Below are 23,687 nucleotides of genomic sequence, written 5' to 3'. Positions count from 1 at the left end.
TGGCGCCCAACAAGGACAGAAACATAGAGGGCATGACGACCACCCCATCACCCTACCTCTTACAGGTTTAGTAAGCACAAAAACAGATCCCTGTCAATAATTGTCAAAGGACCGTAGGTTGGAAACCAGGGCTTTATTGTGATTTCAAAGGTATATTGTTGTTTTGTTGCCATAGTAGTTATAGTGATTTCACAAAGGTCACCTTCATGTCTCCGTAATTTTTAAGAGTTTTTATTTCATAGTAACTATTGTAATGTCACATTTTTTTTTTTTCTTTGCTAATGCAAGACATGCCAAACTCCAAATATTCCTTTTTTTCAATTGAATATACAGTATATGCTCTTTTATGTTATAAATTATTGCACTGTGGCCTATTTGCTTATCTTGCAGTAACAGAGCAACAGTGTAATGTTACACTGCATTTTCAACCCAGTTGATAGCCTTTCCTTTGGCAGATGTAGGTGCAGGTATCCGCTACAGTCATTTATACCATACTGTATTTAAATAAAGAGCACTGTGGACTATATTGTCACTCATTGAAATCTGAACATTCTTTAGCTCTTTGACAAACCAATTTTTTTCTCAGCTGGGAGCAAAATACAGCAACTTCTGCCTCCTCTTCACTGTATGCAGGGTTTTCAGAGCTCTGCAGGAGTAAAAACATTCTGAGAATAATAATAAAACAATGTCATATACATACTGTGTGCAATATACATATATATACAGTATAATGTATGTACAGTATATATATATATATATATATCTAGAGAGATAGAGAGATAGTGAGAAAGAGAGAGAGAGATACAGTATATTACAGTACTGTGCAAAAGTTATAGGCAGAAGTGAGGAAAATGCTGTAAATTAGGAATGCTTTCAAAAACAGAAGTGTTAATAGTTTATTTTTAGCAATTAACAAAATGGAAAGTAAAGAGAAATCCAAGATATATCAATATTGGGTGGGACCACCCTTTACCTTAATAACAGCATCAATTCTAGGTACACTTACACACAGTTTTTGAAGGAGCTAGGCAGGATGCTCGGCAAGATGTTCCAGACATCTTCTGTAGATGTAGGCTGCCTCGAACCCTTCTGTCTCTTCATGTTATCACAGACAGACTGGATGATGTTGAGATCAGGGCTCTATGAGAGCCAACCCATCACTTCAAGGACTCATTGTTCTTCTTTACACTGAAAATAGTACCTAATTACATTGACTGTATGTTTGGTGTCATTGTCCTGCTGCAGAATACATTTGGGGCCAATCACATACCTCCCTGATGTTATGGTATGATGGATAAGTATCTGCCTGTATTTCTCAGCATTAAGGACACTATTGATCCTGAGTCCTGACTAAATCCCCAACTCCATTTGCAGAAATGCAGCCCATACATGCAAGTATCCTCTGCCATGCTTCACTTGTTTCCTGCAGACACTCATTATTGTGCAGCTATCTTAACCTTAAGCTAAACGAACTGTCTCCTGCTACACTCAAAAATATTTTAAATTTTGACTCATCGGCCCAGAGCACCTGCTGCCTCTTTTCTGCACCACAGTTCCCATGTTTTCATGCATAGTTAAGTCACTTAGCCTTGTTTCAACATCAGAGGTATGGCAATTCATCCATGAAGACAACTTCTGGCCAGACTTTTATGGACAGTAAATGGGTGTGCCTGGGTCCCACTGGTTTCTACCAATTCTGTGCTGATGGCCCTGCTGGACATCTTCCAATGTTGAAGGGAAATAAGCACGATGTGTCTGTCATATGCTGCATTAAGTTTTCTTGGCCAACCACTGTATCTATGGTCCTCAACATTGCCTGATCAAAGTGTCCTTAATGCTAAGAAATACCGGTAGATACTTATCCATCGTGGTATACCATCAGGGAGGCGTGTGATTCACCTAAAAATTTACTCTGAAACAGGACAATGACCCCAAACATACAGCCGTCATCATAAACTATCTTCAGCATAAAGAAGAACAAGGAGTCCTGGAAGTCATGGTCTCAACATCATCAAGTGTCTGGGATTACATGAAGACAGAAGGATTTAAGGCAAGAAGATCTGTGGTTAGTTCTCCAAGATGTTTTGGAACAATCTGTCTGCCGAGTTCCTTCGAAAACTGTGATCAAAAGTTCCTAGTAGAATTGATGCTAGCACACTGGATATTGATTTGATTTAGATTAAGATTTAGATATTACTTCTGTCTGCTCACTGTGCAATTTTTAATAAAAAAACAATGAAAGTATATATTTTTAAAAGCATTTTTACTTTAGGTTTTGTTTAGACTTGCAGTTGGGGGGGGGCGGCAAAAATGCACGGTTGAGCAGAGTTTTTGCCGTTTGCCCCCCTTAAGCTGTAATAGGCAGCGGAGGGGGATGTTTACATGCCACCGCCACAATATTTTGTGACCATGGCTAAATTGACTCTATATGTAGCGATCGGCGGGTGGCAAGTAAATAGGGAAGTGCCACAAACACCTGCGCGATTGTTGGCCAAAATGGGGTTAAAACAGGCAGTGAGGAAGCATGCTGCACTTCTTTGTCGCCTGTCAGTTGACTCTAGAGTCTAATCAAAATGTGAATCAGGCTTCAAAAGCAAGAGAGATTAGATGCATATCTACCCTTATAGCGTTTTTTTACACCTGCCTCAAACATTTGCACAGCAGTATACCTCTCACATTTTTGTAAATATTTTATTATAGCTTTTAATGTGACAACACTGAAAAAATGACACTTTGCTACAATGTAAAGCAGTGAGTTTATAGCTTGTATAACAGTGTAAATTTGTTGTCCCCTCAAAATAACTCAACACACAGCCATTAATGTCTAAACCGCTGGCAACAAAAGTGAGTACACCCCAAAGTGGAAATGTCCAAATTGGGCCCAAAGTGTCAATATTTTATGTGGCCACCATTATTTTCCAGGACTGCCTTAACCCTCTTGGGCATGGAATTCGCCAGAGCTTAACAGGTTGCCACTGGAGTCCTCTTCCCCTCCCCCATGATGGCATCATGGAGCTAGTGGATGTTAGAGACCTTGCGCTCCTCCACCTTCCATTTGAGGATGCCCTATAGATGCTCAAAACGGTTTAGGTCTGGAGACATGCTTGGCCAGTCTATCACCTTTACCCTCAGCTTCTTTAGCAAGGCAGTGGTCATCTTGGAGGTGTGTTTGGGGATGTTATCATTTTGGAATACTGCCCTGAGGCCCAGTCTCCGAAGGGAGGGGATCATGCTCTGCTACGGTATGTCACAGTACATGTTGGCATTCATGGTTCCCTCAATGAACTGTAGCTCCCCAGTGCCAGCAGCACTCATGCAGCTCCAGACCATGACACTCCCACCACCATGCTTGACTGTAGGCAAGACACACTTGTCTTTGTACTCCTCACCTGGTTGCCGCCACACACACTTGACACCATCTGAACCAAATAAGTTTATCTTGGTCTTATCAGACCACAGGACATGGTTCCAGTAATCCATGTCCTTAGTCTGCTTCTCTTCAGCAAACTGTTTGCGTACTTTCTTGTGCATCATCTTTAGAAGAGCCTTCCTTCTTGGACGACAGCTATGCAGACCAATTTGATGCAGTGTGCGGCGTATGGTCTGAGCACTTACAGGCTGACCCCCCACCCCTTCAACCCCTGCAGCAATGCTGGCAGCACTCATACATCTACATATTTCCCAAAGAAAACCTCTGGATATGATGCTAAGCACGTGCACTTATCTTTTTTGGTCATCCATGGCGAGGCCTGTTCTGAGTGGAACCTGTCCTGTTAAACCATTGTATGTTCTTAGCCACTGTGCTGCAGCTCAGTTTCAGGGTCTTGGCAATCTTCTTATAGCCTAGGCCATCTTTATGTAGAGCAACAATTATTTTCTTTTTTTCAGATCCTCAGAGAGTTCTTTGCCATGAGGTGCCATGTTGAACTTCCAGTGACCAGTATGAGAGAATGAGAGCCATAACACCAAATTTAACACACCTGCTCCCCATTCAAACCTGAGACCTTGTAACACTAGCGAGTCACATGACACCGGGGAGGGAAAATGACTATTTGTGCCCAATTTGGACATTTTCACTTAGGGGTGTACTCACTTTTGTTGCCAGCGGTTTAGACATTAATGGCTGTGTGTTGAGTTATTTTGAGGGGACAGCAAATTTACACTGTTATACAAGCTGTAGACTCACTACTTTACATTGTAGAAAAGTTTCATTTCCTCATTGTTGTCACATGAAAAGATGTAATAAAATATTTACAACAATGTGAGGAGTGTACTCACTTTTGTGAGATACTGTATATATAACTAAACTGGTGTAGCGCAATTCTTACCAAAAATAAAGTAAAGTGCCAGCTGTTATCCATATCTCCTTGGAGGGAAAACTGCATGTTGTGACTTATGCTGGCCATACACGTATAGGTTTTTGGATGAGAATGTTCGTATGAACGTTGGTACGAAACTTCTTTAACCACTTCAATACAGGGCACTTTCACCCCCTTGCTGCCCAGGCCAATTTTCAGCTTTTAGCGCTGTCACTTTGAATGACAATTGCGCGGTCATGCAATGCTGTACCCAAATGAAAATGTTATAATTTTTTTCACACAAATAGAGCTTTCTTTTGGTGGTATTTCTTTAATCACAGCTGGGTTTTTTATGTTTTACTATAGAAAAAAAGAAAATAGACAGAAATTTTTGAAAAAAAAAGTTTTTCTTAGTTTCTGTCAGTAAAATTTGTAAATAAGTAATTTTTCTCCTTCACTGATGTGCGCTGATGAGGCAGCACTGATGGGCACTAATGGGCTGCACTGATGGGCACTAATGAGGTTACACTGATGGGCACTGTTTAGGTGGCCCTGATGAGGTGGCACTAATATGCCGCACTGATGGGCACTGATAGGTGGCACTGATATGAAGTACTGATGGGCACTGATAGGTGGCACTGATGGGCACTGATAGGCGGAACTGGTGGGCAACACTGATGGGCATCGACTGGCAGCACTGGTGGGAACTGATGGGCAGCACTGGTGGGCACAGATGGGTGGCACTGTTGGGCACAGATGGGTGGCACTGGTGGGCACTGATGGGCAGCACAGAAGAGCAGGCACTGACTGGCATCACTAATGGCCGCTGATTGGGGTCATTGAATGGCACTGATTAGGTGCACTGATGTGCCATGTTTGATGTCATTCTTGTGCATTTATTTTACTGTATTGTAATCAGGGCACTGATCATCAGTGCCCTGATTACGTGTCTTGTACTCCCCTTCGAGGAGGAGCCGCTGATCGGCTCTCCTCACCACACACTCTGACAGTGTGAGGCGAGGAAAGCCGAATAACAGCACTTCCTCATTTACATGTGACTGGCTGTGATTGGACACAGCCGATCACATGTGTAAAGAGCCACGTCATTGGCTCTTTACCAAAATCGGGGTCGCGCCATGTCCTAGGAACAAGAACGGCCGTTCTGGGGCGGCATCATATGATGTCGTCCCAGAATGAGAGCCGCACCGCTCCGCCGTCATTTGACGGTGAGCAGGCGGCAAGTGGTTAAACATTTGATGAATAGACAAACGACGTTCAAAAATTGTCTTTTGCTTTCAACATTAAATTTTAAAATTAATGTAATTTCTGAGCGAAACGAAAATTCGTTGATTTAACCCCACTAACTATTAGAAAATCAAACAAATTTTCTTAGAACAAAAATTTCCAAACTAAAATCTATACGTGTATGGCCAGCATTACTGATCATGCAGAGGTTATGACAGTGCGGTGAGAGGCCATACTGCATGGACTGCTGGGTCTCTAATTTCAGTTTGGACATAACGGTTTTCACAATTAGTTGATTGCGCTGATTGATCATAGATTGTCACAGAGCAGATAGCCTGCCTCTGCCTGTGCAGCCAATCAGTGCCTCTAAAAAGCCATGGCAAAAAGGTGGAAATGAAGATAGTGGCCAAAGGGACCAAGACAAAGCTTTCATCAGCTGACAGGTCAGAATATCAGCACGCTCAAGGAAGATTTTTGTAACTGAAGTAGCAGCATGGAAAAATGTACCTAAAGGCAATATATAATTTTCTATAAGACTATAGGCCTACCTTGATACAAGCAGCTTCTGCTGCTTTCCAAGTGGCTAAAATACTGTGGATCAGATTTTGAGCATTTTTCAATAGAACATCCTCTGCAGAATAATCATCACAGCCCGTAGCGGCCTTTACACTGTTGATCAAAATTAAAACATTAAAAATAAATTAACAAAGTCATTATTAGGTAACGATTATTTCACTCTTTGTACCCTGATATATCACTGTACTCAGCAGTTTCAGCTCCTGATCAGCCACAGGCACTCCAATTCTGGCAAATCTAGACATGGCTCAGTGCTAACGTTTTGCTTTTGAACAGCTATGTATATATATATACAGTATATAGTTGAGTCACACTTGTAGTTCCAAACAATCAGATTGGACTCACAAATCAAGCAGGTGCCATACTTACTGCTTCTGTATAATCAAGTGCAGAAATTTACATATCACAATAATCACAATAAAGCAATTCAATCCAGTCTCTTCATTTAATCCCAGACAGACTCAATGACGTTTAGATCAGGGCTCTGTGGGAGCCAAACCATCACTTCCAGGGTTCTTTGTTGTTCTTTACACTCCCAGATAGCAAGCAATTGTGCAGAAAGTTTGAAAATGACTTGCTAGCTAAGCTATTGCTAGACCTTCCAGGCTTCAGACGTTTGTTGCACAATGACAGCAAGTCCGCAGATGAGTGAGTTTAGGGTGGAGGAACATGACTGGCCTCCACAGAGTCCTGACCTCAACCTGATAGAACGCCTTTAGGATAAATTAAAGTGGAGACTGCGAGCCAGGCCTTCTCGTCCAACATCAGTGACTGACCTCAGAAATGTGCTTCTGGAAGAATGGTCAAACATTCCCACGGACACACTCCTAAACCTCGTGGACAGTTGAAGCAGTTATAGCTGCAAACAGTGGGCCAACTCAATATGGAACCCTACGGACTAAGACTGGGATGCCATTAAAAGTTCATGTGTATGGAAAGGCAGGCGTCCCAATAGTTTTAACAATATAGTGTATATATATATATAGTACCCATTGGAGGAATATTTCATTTACTGCAAGTGGTACCATAGTTCAAATACAGCTGCAAGGAAAAGAATAGGGGAGTAAATACATTCTAGACAATAACAACACTTTGATACTTTACCTGGAAACAATGTTGAGTTGGTTGCTAATTGTTTGTATCTGCGCCATACCGCACAGGAGATCAGATGTATTCCTCTTATCCATAGAGTTTTTAGCCATTATTCCAACAAACTTTACAAAGGTCTGACCAAGTGCAGCTATGGATTTAGCAGAGGCAATGAACTGTTCTGGGGTCTACATTGAAAAATAATTACAGCCAATGTGTAGGTCTTAAATATTGAATAAAAAAAGTGGTTTGGAAGAAGCACTGCAGGAATCATATCACTTCATGCACAAAAGAAGAAAAAAGAAAGTACATGCTTGAGCTGCACTGAAATAGAAGTCTTGTCATTGGCTTATTCAAATTTTATTTAGGGCTATATATGGGCTTTTTTTTGGATAGTGGTCATCCTTATGGCTAGTAATGTTGTTTTCTGGGGAAACTGTTTGTTTGTGCTTGGGAAGGACCCTGGGTACTAGACCCAGTCTTTATACAGGGTCTCAAATACCCTCAAAATTGAGAGTAGGCCTGATGCCATCTTGGATTATGTCTTTCCCCATCGAGGATAGGGTTCAGTGCCAGTAAAGATAGGAGCCTAATCTAAGTATGGAGAGAGGTGAGGGCCTCATATTCTGCTAGTATCTTCTTTTCAGATACAAAGGAACAGACCTTAAAGCGGAGTTCCGGCCTCAAATACCTTTTTAAACTAAAAATACCCCTATAATACTAATCCATCGCCCTTTACAGAACCGCTATACTCATACTTACATGGTGTACAGTATTGGATTTTAGTCAAAATCTTACTTTTAAAAACGCTGTCTGGGCGCGGCCATCTTGGATGTGGGCATCTGAAGCCGCAGTGTAATCTGCTGTGTCCTTCTTCCTGATTCCAGGGAGTGTTCTGGGAGTTCTTCCTGATTCCAGCCTCCTGGGAGTGATGACAAACAGCTCCCAGGATGCAATGCAAAGGCGGAAGTGATGTCGGTGGCCGCGGCCACAGAGGGGGGAGAAGGAGGAAGTACAATCAAAAATGCCCTGATAATAAGGTAAGGGACCCCCAAAAAAAATGTAAAATGCCCAATTGTTGATCAGAATAGCAAGCACTCCAGGAATCACTAAAGTTGCAAAATTGGCCGGAACTCCACTTTAAGGTGAGTACAGAGACTTTACTAATTAGATCAGTTTATACACTATGGTAGACATGGCAAGTCATGTTAGGAAATGTTAAAAAATAAAGAGATTTATAGAAGAGCATCACCAATATCATTTGTATGAATTTCTTATGCAGTTCATACATATTTACAGATTTACGAATTGTATAATAAATGATGATATTAGTGATACATTTTTACTAATTACTGTGTATTGTAGAACCAGTTCTCTCTTTGGATCCCAGTGACTGTCCTAACCCACAATGATTAGAACATATAGAATTCTTACTCCAAAGACAGTAGCAGTGCCGACATTTTAAGAAGCCTTTGTCATATTTCAAATACCTTTATCAGCACAATGCTAGTCATACAGTATATTTTCTATTTATAATGTTTTTACAATAAAAAGAAATCACTTTTTGACAGGACCTGACTCTCAGATGAAAGTCTGATCCGCGGTGATACTTCAGAACATCCCTCCTACACTCCTCGGTATACAGGTTTGACTTCTGGCCTCCCCATTTCTCCTCTCTTAGGGGATGGAAAGAGTTTTAGTAGATCCCATCATGAAAAATAAAAATAAGTACACTGGTTACAAGTGAACTAGTAGGGTGAAGGTGACTTTGAAAATCCGGATAAGGAGGGAAAACCTATGCAGAATAAAAATATGCATGATGGATGGTCTAAAATAATCACTGTAGGTCAGACTTTTACGAGGGAAATTTAGAAAAGTATCAAGCAAACACTTCCATAGAAAAAAGTATTTAAAAAGTGACAAATTCTCTTTCAAATGACAAAGATACAGCTCTCAGATGGATACCTTTATTGGTCCTTTCCTATTTAGGTACTGTACCATGTAGGACATTTCTGCTGCCATTTCCCTGGTGATTTTTACAATTATGTTACTCTCACCCTCCCATGTCTCCACTTCTGCAGCTAGAACACATGTCGTCACTTTGCGGGGCTGCCAACCGATGTCTTCACAAGATGTATGGCTTGCCTAAAGGCATACAAGATTAAAAAATAAGGGTAGATTATTTATTGAAGGACTGGTTTACTTTAGAATAAAAACTACCCAGCTCCCTAATCTATTCTAAATGAGCCCCCTCCCCTACATAGGGGTCTTCTTATACATTTTTAATGACAGCTGCCTCCTGCATTGTTTACAGCCTCAATGCAGAAATCAGCCAAAATGTAAAAAGGCACAGGTCTCTGTGAAACTCGGCTTGCCTGAAAAGCTTAGGTAAATAATAACTCCAGATTCCGCTATGAAGCAATATACCTGTGAGATAAAATATAGTAAAAATGTACCTACTCTACCTGTCTTTACTATGTAAATAAGTCCCCCCAGCAATCAAGACAACTATGAATATGATCATTGTACTTTCACTGAAGGAAATAAAGAAAGAGAGTTACAGTATGTGAATTTCAGCATCTTAGGTATTCCTTCCTGACCCCCCAAGAGGCAATCCAATATTCCCTGGATCAACTTTACCTATAAATGTTAATATTCAGTTATACTATGTACATTTGGAAAATAATCCATGCCTTTTTTAAAGCAAGCTACTGAGCTGGCCAGAACCAGCTCTTGGGGGAGTCTATTTCACATTTTCTCAGCTCTTACTGTGAAGAAACCTTTCCATATTTGGAGATTAAATCCCTTTTCCTCCAGACATAAAGAGTGCCCCCTTGTCCTCTATGATGACACTTAAAGTGAATAACTCAACACTGTGTTCACTATATGAGCCACTTATGTATTTATACATGTTGGTCATATCCACCCTTAATCTCCTCTTTTCAAAGGACAATAAACTAACTTTCTCTCATTGTTCCCCATAGCTGAGCTCCTCCATGCCTCTTATCATATTCTTACATTCCAGATGAGAGAGGTCTTACAAATGATTTGTAGAGTATATGCACTTAAAGCAAATGTTCATCCAAACAAGACAAGATAAAAATTAATATTCAATTAAGATGTAGCACCCTCCTAGGTAGGTGCTAGAAGAGAGAGTATAGTCTTTCTGCTTACCAGAGAGATGGCCAGGTAAATTTATATTGCTCTCTGCCTACCAGAGAGCAGGATTTCTTAGTGAAGTCTGCTAATGGTGCTCAAGTGCAACTCAGCTTGTCTTAAATGTTTCACACTGGTCTTATAAGGAGGCATATTGGACAGTGGGAGGAAACTTATGCCTCGTTTCCACTGAGCGGATCGGTTCGGGTCGGTTCGGTACGGTACGCTAATTTGAGTGTTTCCATTATGAAAGTGGCCCATACAACCGAACCAAACCGCACCATTCCTGGTCCTGCTTCAGATGTAGGGCCATAGGAAATGGTACGGTACGGTTAGGGCGGAGCTACTGGCGTCACACGATAGAGTCCACTGATTGGCGGACAGGAAACCTTCAATGCTCACGTCAAATGAAAGAGCAAAACAAACACCTCATTTGGTGTAAGCCCCGCATGGTCCCCGGTGGCCCGACTTGCAGTGGAAATGCTCACCTGAATAGACCGGACCATTCTAACCCTTCCAAACTGTACCGACCCGAACCGTTCCGCTCAGTGGAAACGAGGCATTACACTTCTGAAACAAGTGAGTGCACAGGCATTGTTACAGACCTGGTTATTGGCAGAGGAAAGTGCCTCGGTGCATGTTGGTATACTGTATAAATGCCAGGGGCACATTTGTCGGGGTCTTTCAGCTGGAGAGCGGAGTCCCAGAGGGAGGAGGTAGCTGCCTCTTCTCTGTAGAAGCAGGCATGCGGCCTCAGGTGGTCGACCTGAGGGCCTGAGAGTCAGAGAGAAGCTGAACCCAGATGTCCTGCAGAGCTGACTGGAAGGGAGACACTGGAAAGAATCTGATTCTTCCTACAGTGAGTAGAGATCTGTGTCATGGGGCTTGTCCCGAGAGGGCCTTCTCTTCAGCTCGAAAAGTCTTTGGACGGTTGTCAGTCAAGGAGATGCTAGAGAGTATCCTGAAGAAAAAGTAGTTTGCATCAAGTCTGCTGCTGAAGAGAGCAAGAAGACGTAATTCTTCCATACAAGTGGCAGCATGGTTAAGCAGTGTGCCTGCTTCCACAAATAACTGGGTGAGGCCGAGTGGGAGTTGCCCTCATCTACTGTGAATAGTTCAGTTGGAGTATCCCACTATTCCCTTCTCCCTTCCAAGTTCCACAATAAATATAAAACCAAATCCCCTGGACTGCTTATTGAGTAATGAGCAACTGGGAGTAAGGATGAATGTGTGAAAAATCCCCTAGTGACTGTCTGCAGGTAATCAGAGGGAGACCCAAGAAGTCATCACACAGCAAGCCCTACAGGGACAGTGCTACAAAAAGATAAAAAAAAAACAGCTTTTGCTACAATATTTGCCTTTAATCTAAATATATCCTCAGCTGTACTTTTTTCCCGACTCTAAGGGTTAATTTGCTAAAGGCAAATTAAGTGAATGAGGTAAGCTGAAGTCTATTATCCAATTATGTGCAAGCAAAAATTGTTTTTTTTTTTTAATTTTCATTGCACATGACTGGATATTTTTTAACAGTGAAGTATTGCCACATTCAGTAAGCTAAGGGAAAATTGCCTTGCAAAGTAAAAATTCCCTTGAAAAACAAAGCCTATTCGCCTTTAGTAAATCAGTTACTAAATGTCTTCAATCTGATGGCCAACATCATTCAACCTACTGTATTTCCTCTGTGCCCATGTCATCCTGGACCCACCCAAGCCTGTGTCTGAAAAGAAGGTTGAAGAAACACAGTAATGAGCTCATCCCTTTGTCCCTCTGCTTTTTCTTCCTGTTTGCATGATTCTTTTCAGCATATGAGCTGATTGCCTCCCTGTTCTTCTACTTCCTTTCACCCCCAACCCTGCTGTACAGAAACTGTAAGGCTCCATTTACATATAGGCGTCTCAGATCGTGGGCAGGATCGCGGGCAGAATCACAACGATTGTCGCCCAAAAAAGTACAGAAACTTCTTTTTGGCGACCGGTGTCCCTCAATTTCTGTTTGCGCGATTTTACCACAATTCATCGGGCAACAATTAAGGCCAAATCATTTCCCGCGATTTGCAATGATTCGGGATTTCGGGCAGAATTGTGGCGATTCTGTCCGCGATCCGAAATGCCCATATGTGAATGGAGCCTTAGGGGATGATACCAGATAAAATGTAGGTATTTACATTGCTTGCATTCAAAAATATTTTAATTATGCCTTTATGAATATACAGCTGCATTCATTTGTATTTTATACCTGCATAGGGTACAGCTTTTAAATTTCAAATTAATTTGTCTTCTAAAATCAAATCACATGACTCTATTAGTTCTTTGTCATAACATGCAGCCTAGGGCATGGGATTGCTTCAGATGCTGTAGTGGTTAACATAACTTGACCCTGGGAGAGGATTTCCTCTGCTGAATGCCTAATATTCATGACACTAATGCCATGCCATCAATCAACCTCAATAGGCAGAGAGAAGCAGAGGAAGGTTCTGTTGCCGATGGGAAATTCCACCTCCAGTGTTACCTCTCATGGTAGTATCAGAAGTGCCAGAATTGATGCTATTTCATTGCAGTGCCCCCATTGCAACCCAAAGGAATAGTTACTGAGATCTAGTCAAATGTTCAGTGCCTGATATATAAGAATTCTAACTGCATAGCAATAACCCAAAAGGTAACTAATGTTATAAAATCCTAAAGGCTTGTTCCCAAATAAGCATTTAGCCTGTCAGGGTTACAATTCTGTAGCATAATGCTTGAAATGACGGTTATACAATGATCTTACATCACCAAATCATAGGGAATGTGGAAAAGATTATTCAGTTTATTTCTCATTTGTCTACAAATGTCAAATGAGAAAAAAATCTGAAATGATAAGTCAATTTAAATCTAAAGTGCGTTGAATTGTGTGCTTTGTTCACATGCATTACATTTGCCACTACCTTATCAAATTTGCTTATTTATGTAACCCAAGTAACAATTCTACCTTTTGACGTTCCATAATGACAGATGTCTTCCTTAGAAGTTCAGCAGGCAGCAGCTTGGACTTTATTAAACTTTCAGCTTTTGATACTTTACATTTTTTATTCAGTTTGTCCTGTAATACTGTAGTTGGTGTGATATGTGTTTGTTGAGTTGTATATTTCCAGTTGGTTGTTTTTGTTTTTTCAAGAGATATTGGGGAATATGTTTTTCCGCAGGGTGACTCTTTGAAAGATTTTCCATTGTGTTCTTCTACAGTAATTATGTCCATTTTCGGACATATTAATCCTTGAATGCTTGTTTCCTTCTGCTTGTTCTGAAATCCCACATGAATTGTTTCAGCGTGTCCTCTAGAAATAACAGTAGGAGATTTTCTATTCTTTATATCACTCCTTGCTATTTTTGTTTGTATCCCAACGAAGTCTGAAGGACCTTTTAGATTCTTTTGTTCCTGACTTTTTGTTTCCTTCTGCCCTTCAGAAAGTAATATATGTTCATGATTCTTTGAGCCCTGTTCAACTTTTTCCTTCTGGTCTCTGGGAGTTAATTTATGTGTTCTTTGTTTTAAGGATTCCTGAATATTCATTTGTTTTGGAACATTAGAACATTCTGAAAGTGTTTTCTGATTCCTTGATCCCTGTTTGATTTCCTCCTGCTCTCCAGAGAACACTACTTGCATTTCAAGTGGTAGCCCAATACTTTGTGAAAGTGCTTTTTGATATATTGATCGCAGATTGAACGTATCTTTTTGTATTGTGGTGTTTTCAGAATTAGCACCATGGTTGCTGGGTTCTTGATTTGTTGCTTGCATTTTTTTGCTTTCTATATCTGTTCTTTGATTTCTTGACTCCTGATTTGATGCATCTTTTTGTATTGTGATGTTTTCCGCATTAACTCCCTGATTGCTTGATTCCTGATTTGATGCTTCTTTTTGTGTTTTTTTGCTTTCTGTAAGTGTTCTTTGATTTATTGATTCATGATTTGACATATCTATTTGTACTGCTGTGTCTTCAGCATAAGCGCCTTGATTGTTTGATTCCTGATCTGTTGCTTCCTTTTGTATTGTTTGACTTTCTGTAAGTGTTTTTTGATTGCTGTATTCCTGATTGAAAGTTTGTTTCCACATTCCAGCACTTTTGGTGTATGTCCTCTGAATCTTTGAATGGAGATGGATTCCTTCCTTCTGTACTTCATCAGGCAATGTCTGTCTTTTTATTCTTTTTGATTCTTTTCGTGTTATTTTCTTCAACACACCCTGTGGTTTCACCATAGTCTTTTCAGATGTTACATTATTTACTTTAGATACCATCTGATTGGTCATTTCCAAATGTTCTCTATTAATTTCACATGCATTAACCTTCTTTTCACACTTTGCATTGGTTGCTTGCTGTAAGGCCACACTAAATATCTTAGATTGTTCTTGAATAAAAGGCTTATCATATTTAGCTTGAGTTACTGTTTCTTGTTCAGAGTTGAATTCTTTTATCATTTTATTAACAGTGCTCTTTGGGTCCTTATTTAATACCATCCACTCTTCCCATACATCTGTACTTTGTTGTTTACATTTTATTCCATTTTCTAAATTACTTTTATCACTGTCATTAATTTCACTGTTCTCATCACCACAGGATGCACTTTGCTCATAAATAGAATTACTGCTATGTTCATTAGACTCATCTTGCCCTCTATGACTTGAATATTTTTGCTCAATTTCTTTGCCTGCCCTAGGTAACGTCATATTTTTAGTCACTGTTTGTATTAATGTATCTGATTTTACATTCTCAAGGACGGTGGGAATGATAGCATTATGGTTCTCTAACTCTTCGCACATTTCTAAGCCCTCTTTGATAAATGTTAAGGTTACTGCATCTATCTCTGAATCACATTGAAGGTGTGAAATTAACTGGTCTGCTTTTGCTAACCAGTTCAAAGACATGGCGTTAACCATGAACATTTCCCAGTTGTTGTGATTGTCTATTAGTAACCTTAATCTAGCTACTAATTCCCCTGTAAGGAAAAAAAGATGGTCAACCAAAAATGCAACATCATTTTTCTTTTCGAAGCAAAGAGCTCTGCTGAGTCTGTCTTTTATTAATGTTATATTACCAACTAACAATTTGGCTTCATTTTCAAAGGTCTCTCTTATGAGGGATTTGTCTGTGGTTTTAACTAAAACTAAATTGACCATTCTTTGAAGTAAAATATGCTTTCCGTTGTACATGATTTGTAGGTGGTACATAAGCAATTTTGCCTTAAACATAAGTTCTTTTTGAAGGAGAACACACTCTATGTTAAGGAACATTTTTGGCTTGGTAGCACATTTAGGTTCACTAAGTTCATCCCTCATTTTCAGAACTGACTCTGTCAGGGCATCCACCTCTTCCTTGAGAAGTTCAACGGCTTTTTGATCTTTCTCTTCTTTAAACATAGGACCCGAAAGAGCAGATGCTTCCTGTAGCCATAATGAGGCTTCACACAAAAGAATAAGACTTTTGCACTCAGAAAGCTTTAATTCTGTCATATCCATTGATTCAGAAATCATTGAATTATCGATGCCTATGAAGTCATCTACACATTTTGATAACTGTTGGACAGCAACTGACCACTGTATACAAATATCTTCTAGTTTTTGGGTATCAGGCTTTATTTTAGAGCATAGGACTTTTGTGAGTAATTGATTTGCAACAGCCTGGCACTTGGAGAACTTGACATGAATTTTGATGAGAGATTCTTGTTTTTCAGAAAATGTGGGAAAATCCAGACCATCATGGCCACTAAGTAAATGTTCACTTAAAGACTGGACAATCAATGATAAGCGCTGCATAATTCCATTAAATATCTGGATATTGGTGCTGGCATCCAAATGAGTTGAGGTGCAGAACAATTGGTGAGAAAAGCTATACCAGAAACTTGCAAAGGAAATAAGGTGAGTTTTAATCTCTTCAATACAATGTGAAAGTAAAACTGCTGTTTGAGTAAGTCTGCCCATGCAAACTGAGTCTGTGTCTCCTTCCTTAGTTAAGTGAGCAAGACTTAATATTAGAGATTCAACTTCTTTATACCTATGTATGTCCTTTTCAGATATATTGGCTTGAGGAGGGCACTCTTTGATTTCTTCAAGATAAATGCTTGAGATTTCAATAAGGGTAGAGCTGTATACATTAATCTCCTTCATGTTTAGCTGCTTTACTGCTGATAGAAGATCACCTACAAGTGGTTGAAGGTTTGAAATTTGCTTTGTCTTTTCAGATTTTACAATACTATTTACAAATTCTCTTGGTCTGGTGGTTAAAGGAAGGGGTTTGCTCAGATATCCTTCGTATGATAAGCACTTGGTAGGCTCTCCTGAAATTTTATAATGGTCCTCTTTTACTTGATCGAATTCATTTAAATCAATTACCATAGGTTTATGACCTACTGGAACAGCTTCCGTTCTTAAAGGACTAAGCAGGTCTGGATGATTACATCCACTAATACCTTCTTTAACACTGTTTATAGATTCAAACAACCTATTCATTTTCTCCAAGAAAGACTTTTGTGTTACCACACAGGAAATAGATTCAACACAATTAATTATAGCTTCCCTCGTTTCGATGACTGCTCTTTCCAGTTGTCTAACTAGAACTCTTAGGCCATTCCTGAAAATTGGGTCCTTACTTTGGTCAACATGTCTATTAACAACTTGACACAAACGTTCAGCCAGATCGCATAGGTCAGTACCATGATGCTGAAAGATTTCAGGCTCCTGAGTTCTCAGGCTCTTTTCACAGTGATGCCTGTTATCTTTAATCTCTTTAATAGATAAGTCCAAAAATTGATGCACAGTAAGCATGCTGTCAAAACTGATCATAAGGCTTTCTATAGCTTGGATCCATTTCTGGTAAAGGTACTGTGCTTTTTCAAACATTCTAGTTTCATAGTATGGGTTATTGTCTATAATGAACTCAACAACGTCATCCCTCACTCTGCACAAGAAATCCACTGAGTTTTGTATTTCTTCTACATTTCTTTCTTGAGAACAAAGAGCCAGCACAAGACTAGCTATTTTCAGTAGATGTTCTGCGTGATTTTGAAATGCTTGAAGAAGCTGTAAAGATTTAGAGGCAATGAGACTTTGTGTGTATAGAGTTGTTTTTTTATTGTTCTTCAGAGCAGTCTTCAGCAACCTCTTTAGTGGATCCTTAACAGTAAAAGCATCTAAGATTTGATAGAATATAGTAGAAACCAGGAGTTGGCTGAGATCGCTAAGTTCAGCTTTCATAGATGCACATTGTTGCTGTAGTTGACAATGTACATTTCCAATACCTGAACTTTCCTGTAGCTCACTAAGATAGTCACAAAGCTTCTTCCTCTTTTCCAGGAGATGCTGGCAATGTTTGACCAGCCGCAGCTTTATGTTTGGTCTTGAACAATCAGCTACATACATGGAGAAGAACACAACAGCTCCAATGAGGAAGTCCAGATCACTGCAGTCGATCTCTTTTAAATTTGAAGTGGATAATAGTTTGAGCAATCTGCGCATATCTTGAGAAAATGAGCCTTGCCTTTTGTTTAGTTCTTGTTTGGCTGGTCCATTTTTTAGCAAACATTTTAGTTCCTGTAATGTTTTTGAAGCAAGATCAAAAATATACAACTTCGAAGCAATCATTTGCTCATTATGTGGATGTTTTATGTTGCTTTGTGTTGCTGTGTACAACATTGGAACACATTTCCTGAAGGTTTGCATAGTTTCTGATAAATGGTTCTGGTGTAAGGCATCCTTGATGTCTATTATTCTTCTCTCTATCAAACTATTCACCAAGAGAAGGGCTTCTGAAAATTCACAGAAGTGAGTTAGGAGGTGTGGTATGCTTTCTGCTTTGTGTAAATAATGCAAGCATTCAAGAAGCCAGTTTACGGCTTCATTAATCTTTCTCACACCCGCGTCATCTTCTAGTTGAAGTATCTGTTAAAGGACACATTAATCACACATTATTCAAATAGCTTTTGCAGTGGAATGGAAAGGCTGCATTGCATAGGAATTTAAAGGTGAACTCCAGGAAGATTTAACACAAATTAATGTAGCTCTGTATTTATTAAAGCGGTAGTATACTCCGCTTTTTAATTTTTACATACAGGTAAGCCTATGATAAGGCTTACCTGTAGGTAAAATTAATATCTCCTAAACCTGCACGGTTTAGGAGATATTCGCCCTGCATGTAGCCGCTGACACCAGCAGCGCATGCGCTCTGAAAGTCCGGCGGACCTTTGGAGCTCCTTGCCTTGCTCCTTGCCGGCTCCTTACTCACAGCGCCGGAGCCGCCGGAGGCGGAAGAGACGCCAAGGGAAGATGTCAGCTGCCCCAATGGTGTCCGGGTGACCGTGTCGGGGCTTCATACTCAGGTAAGTATTTCATAATGAGCTAGTATGCGATGCATGTGATTATGCCTTTGCCATGCAGGGTTTTTTTTTTTTTTTTTTCTGAGGATACAATCGCTTTAATGCATCATTAAATGTATTTTTAATTAAACCAATGTAAGTATATAAATTTGACATGGAATCAGCCTCTTGCAATCCTCTGTCCAGCAAAGCTCAGACTGGGAGATTGGAGACTAGAAGAAGCAGCACATGTAGGCAGTCAGCTGTGCTCCAGTGCTCATGTGCAAACAAGGAGCATGCTAATAGGAAGAGTGACAGAGAGATGAGCTCATCAGTTTGCAGCTTCTCCTTTCACTGTCCAATCACAGGCTGAAAGAAACACAAGCCCTGTGTAAGTGTAAGTTACATGTGGCAGAGAAAAACCAGGTCTTTGGCTTTGCTAGAAAGCTTTGTGCTGTTCTTTACCAGGAAAAGGCCCTCATACATGTATTTCAATCAGTTTGTTTACCTGTTCTCCTGGAGTTCAACTTTTAAAGGAACAAAGAAAGAAGACTATATAACATAACATAGTTGACATATATTCCGATAAAATAAATATATATTTAAAATGGTGTAAAGGCAGAAGGTTTTTTTTTTACCTTAATGAATTCTCTGCATTAAGGTAAAAAACCTTCAGTGATGTAGCTCCTCCCCTAAATACTTACCTGAGCCCGATCTTGATCCAGCACTTCTCTCTCTCCCCTTCACAGGACTCTGATACAGCAGCGGGAGCAGGGCCAAGCCGCACTGTGTGTGCCAATTGATGCACACAGTCTGTCTTGGGATCAAGCCCATATGAGTACCCCCATAGCACGCAGCTTCTAATGGAGATACTCAAAAGGCAGGAAGAGCCAGGAGTGCCAGTTGGAGACCTGAGTAGACGACCCCCAGGGACTGCAGGCATGACCAGGGCCTATAAGGACTTAGAGTGTCTCTGTGGAAGCATAATGATTTTTTTTTTTTTTTTATCTGCGGCCAGTGGGGTTTTACTGCAGGTCATTAACCTCCAGCATGAGCTGACTAAAAGGGTTTAAATTGGAGACTGGATATGAATTTACAATTGTCATAGGTCATGTTTGACATAGGGATGATAAGAGGCTACTGGTTTTAGGAAGTCAAATGGAGCTACCTGAATGATGCAAAAGTGCACTACCTGAATGATGCAAAAGTGCACTACCTGGATGATGCAAAAGTGCACAACCTGGATGATGCAAAAGAGCACTGATATCTGTATGTAATTGTGTAACAATGGCAATTTAGATATAAAAATAAAAAATGGATACAATAAATGGGTATTTAATATGGGGTGATTGTCGCTTAGCTGCCTCTATCTTTTTCACTATTCAAAGTAACTGATCTAAGAAGAGCATTGATATAGTATAAGTGCCCTTCAGTGGGTGTATGAAACTATGCAGCTGACAGCTCCTTTTCACTATCCCTCTGAGTGTTGCAAGCTGAACAGCAGGTCCGGCCCTACCATGGGTCTCGCTGGGCCCATTTGACCCAGGTGGCACTTTAAGAGTGGCAGCAAACTGATGCCCCAGATTTTTTTTCCAGCAGTTTTATGTGTCATCAGTTTGCGGCGCGTTACGGGTGGCATTTCCCCAATCTCATACTGCCACCCGTAGTGAAAACTGATGAGTATGAGGAGACGGAGCGTCTCCCCCGGGGACGTCCCTCGCGTGATTGTGGTGTGCGCAATGATGTCAGAAATTAATGCACTCCATCTCATGCAAGGCAGGCTGGATCTTCTGGGGAGGTGGCTCCAGCGGACACAGCAGTGACAGGAAAACAGACAGTGGGTGTTTGGTGGACTGGTCTAGCGGTGACGTATGGAAGAAGATAACAGTATATATAATATTTATTAAATTTTATATTTAATAAAGGTATTACTATTATTTTTGTTTGTTTGTTTTTTTTTTTGTCCCTATACCTCACAAAGCAGCCCCTTACCCCCCCCCCCCACAAAGCAGCCCTTTAATCCCCCCCACAATGCAGCCCCTTAACCCCGCCCATTCTGCATATTGACAAGGTGCTCTTGCATGTAAATCTGACTTCCTGATAAATTTAATTTTAGTTTAATTATCATGATATAAATTATGGATGTGGGGGCCTTTTGGTGGGCGTGATTTTTTTTTCTTTTTGGGGGGGGCAGCATTTCATTCTTGGACCCAGGCAGCAATGTCTTGGGCCAGCCCTGCTGAACAGGAACACTTTAATTTCACAGCAAATGTTAGGAGTTTACTATCAACTTTAGCGAAATAATTATAAATCAACTCAACTTTAGCTTGACCCTGTTTGTTTCAGACATGACAGCACAGTAAAAATAGCAAGCCACAATTACTCTCCATGCATACATGATTATTCTTTGTGGAGCAATGTAAAAAGCATATTTCTCACCTTCAGAGTTTCTGTTAAGATGTTTTGTGCTGCAGAGATTAGGTCTTCCTGGTGCTTTCGACCAGTAGGTTGAATACAGAGTTTCTGCACTGACAGCAGGATGGATTTTCCAGTCATCAGAAGGTTATTTGCAGTTTGCTCCATTTCCTTTCTTAGAATACCATCATCACACTCCTCACCCAATCTGTGTCGGGAAGCAACATAGCGTTATTCTCTAAAAAGCCAAAAATTGCTTTACTTTATTTTTTCTCTGGGGAATATTTCTAAAGTGGTTTATGTAATAATTAAAAACACATTCGCTGCACATTTGGCTTTGTAAAATCACAATTTTTAGGAAGATTTATCTGCATGTTCATTGCATCAACAACATTCATCAACATCTGTCCTATAATAGGAAATCTCACCTAGAGTACTATTAAATCAACAGTACTAGCTATTTACTCCAGTACTCATACATCACTGCTTTTTGCTATAGGAACACCTATTACCAAAAGTATGTAGGCATAGGACACACCCCCTGCCACGCCCCTCAAAGAAGAAGAATACAAAAAAAATGATTAGTTAAACCCACAAGTGCTTTTTATTTACCAATACTATTCCTTTATACTGGCTTTTGAAATTTATCATTGCAGAAATGTAGAAATTGGATGAAAGGTTTAGCTCTGTGAAATATTTTTTGAAAGATAAATAGTGCATTTTGTATAGAACTTTACAGATCAGACCAAAATGAAGGACAAATGAGGAAGAAAGAAGGACAGAGGGACTTTATTCAAAATCAGGGACAGTCCCTAGAAATCAGGGACAGTTGGGAGCCATGTAATACTGGGTATAGACTGTGCTGCAGCAGTTGAACTGAACAAATATAGTATGTGTTGCAGGATAGGTTAGGATTAGAGCAAACCTACTGCTTTGCCCTGCATATGCTGAGCACATGCTTGCTTTAACATTTAAGGCAAGGGCGTATCATCCATGGGTGCAGGGTGTTTACTGAACATGTCCCCAAGGAGGGGGGGGGCACTGTGCTTTGACCTACACTGCTCCCATGGATGATCTGTCCCTTGCTGACAGTCAGGAATGATTGGTGCAGTGGTGGGGGCATGTACAGGCACCGATCAACCTGTATAGCTTTAAATAAAGCAGCTGACAGCCACAGGAGGGATAGGAGGTGAAGCAGAGAGGGAGGAGCTGCCAGCTGCTGCATTGAAAGCTATACAGGGAGATCGGTGCCTGTAACTGCCCCCACTACCGCACTGATCAACCCCAACTGTCCCCCTGCATCCTCCTCCAGCCCCCCCTGTGTCCTCGTGTCCTCCCCTGCCCCCTGTATCCTCCTCTGGCCCCCCTGTGTCCTCTCGTGTCCTCCCCTGCCCCCCTGTGTCCTCCTCTGGCCCTACCTTGTCCCCCTGCAGTGCTGCCGGCTCTCCTCCTCTCCTCTCCTCTCCTCTCCTCTCCTCTCCTCTCTCTCCCACAGGGGCTGCAGGACACTGTCAGGATGGAGAGCAGAGGAAGGGGCTGGTAAATTTGTCAATTACCAGCCCCTTTCTTTTCTGAATGAACAGAGTCAGTGATCACTGATTCTGTCCATTCATAAAGGAAGCATCGTAAACTGTGTTTACGATGCCTCAGTTTATGAATGACCAGGAGCCTCTGTCTGCCTACCCACCGCCATACACTCCGAACTCCTCTCCTGTACATACTACCCACGAGATACACTCTGCACTCCTCACCTGCACATGCTACCCACGAGATACACTCCACACTCCTCTCCTGCACATACTACCCACCGCCATACTCTCCGCACTCTTCTCCCTGCACATATTTTTCATCGCAATACACTCCACACTCCTCTCCAAGCCATGCCCAATATTTAGCGCAATTTAAACTGCGCCAATGTTTTACCTTCGCACACCGCATTCATTTCTTTATCATTTCCTGGGGCCCACTTTTGATCTTGTACACGGGCCCACTGATTTCATTATATGCCCCTGAATTAAGGGCTTATTTAGGGTTCAGGTAAGAGTAAATTAGGACTTGTGTGTATGGGATTGGTTGTCTCATTTAAACTACTTTACAATTGAATTGTATGGGGAGAAAAGCAGTTCGTGTAAAAGGGGAATGTCCATATATTCAGAAAAATTATGGCGGTGCCTTATTTTTTGAGTCTGCATTTTTTCAGCATCAGGTAGCTGCACTATTCTTTTGTTAAACAGGCCATTTGCATCAAATACTGTGTGAAAGAAGGTCTCACGGGCTTCATTACCTCGGTACATATTTTATTTATTTAATCATTTCAGGGCAGGAGCATTTTCTGAATGCAGTGGGCCTGTGTGCAAGAACATGTTGGGCCCCACTGTAGACCTGCAACAAGGGAAGAGCCATGTCGCACTGAAGTCTACGCATCTTAGATCCGAATCCCCCGTTAGATTAGGAGTCCCCCCTTGGATCAATAGTTCTACGTTAAATAAGTCACCTTTTACATCAGAGTTCCACCCTTAGATCACAGTCCCTCCTACCTTACAGGGAGGTAGCCATGAAGCCAAAAGCCAGGAAGCAGATGCCAGGA

General features: G+C 40.9%; 2 protein-coding genes across 2 annotated transcripts in view; both read right to left on the bottom strand.

Annotated features, from left to right (window-relative positions):
• Positions 1-344: 344 nt before the first annotated feature.
• LOC309549702 (vinculin-like) lies at positions 345-7,741 on the bottom strand. Its single transcript, XM_082250156.1, has 3 exons — positions 7,224-7,741; positions 6,092-6,212; positions 345-646 (listed from the first exon to the last, which is right to left on the bottom strand). Exons 1-3 carry the CDS (start codon positions 7,319-7,321, stop codon positions 530-532), a joined length of 336 nt encoding a protein of 111 aa, XP_082106282.1. The 5' UTR covers positions 7,322-7,741; the 3' UTR covers positions 345-529.
• Positions 7,742-9,161: 1,420 nt separating this feature from the next.
• Positions 9,162-23,687, bottom strand: part of LOC309549701 (uncharacterized protein) — a gene marked incomplete at its 3' end in the record, with an annotated part of 37,284 nt that continues 22,758 nt past the window's right edge. Inside the window, exons 3-5 of the mRNA XM_082250155.1 lie at positions 21,125-21,308; positions 13,332-18,272; positions 9,162-9,353 (exon numbers count right to left, since the gene is read on the bottom strand). Of these exons, the coding sequence (XP_082106281.1) occupies positions 9,162-9,353; positions 13,332-18,272; positions 21,125-21,308 (5,317 nt within the window). The remainder of the gene's footprint in view (positions 9,354-13,331; positions 18,273-21,124; positions 21,309-23,687) is intronic.

This window comes from Pelophylax lessonae (genome assembly GCF_965119305.1).
Source record: "Pelophylax lessonae genome assembly, chromosome: 3".
In the NCBI taxonomy this organism is placed as follows: domain Eukaryota; kingdom Metazoa; phylum Chordata; class Amphibia; order Anura; family Ranidae; genus Pelophylax; species Pelophylax lessonae.
The sequence above is the reverse complement of the archived record's forward strand: the minus strand, read 5'-3'. Positions and strand labels throughout refer to the sequence as shown.

What these genes read in the sequence shown, in the direction of transcription:
- LOC309549702 (XM_082250156.1), bottom strand. Translation starts at nt 7,321, where the DNA reads ATGGCTAAAAACTCTATGGATAAGAGGAATACATCTGATCTCCTGTGC. An exon ending in CAACTCAACATTGTTTCCAG is followed by an intron (nt 6,213 to 7,223) that starts GTAAAGTATCAA and finishes TTTGATCAACAG; the next exon opens with TGTAAAGGCCGCTACGGGCT. An exon ending in CAGAAGCTGCTTGTATCAAG is followed by an intron (nt 647 to 6,091) that starts GTAGGCCTATAG and finishes TTACTCCTGCAG; the next exon opens with AGCTCTGAAAACCCTGCATA.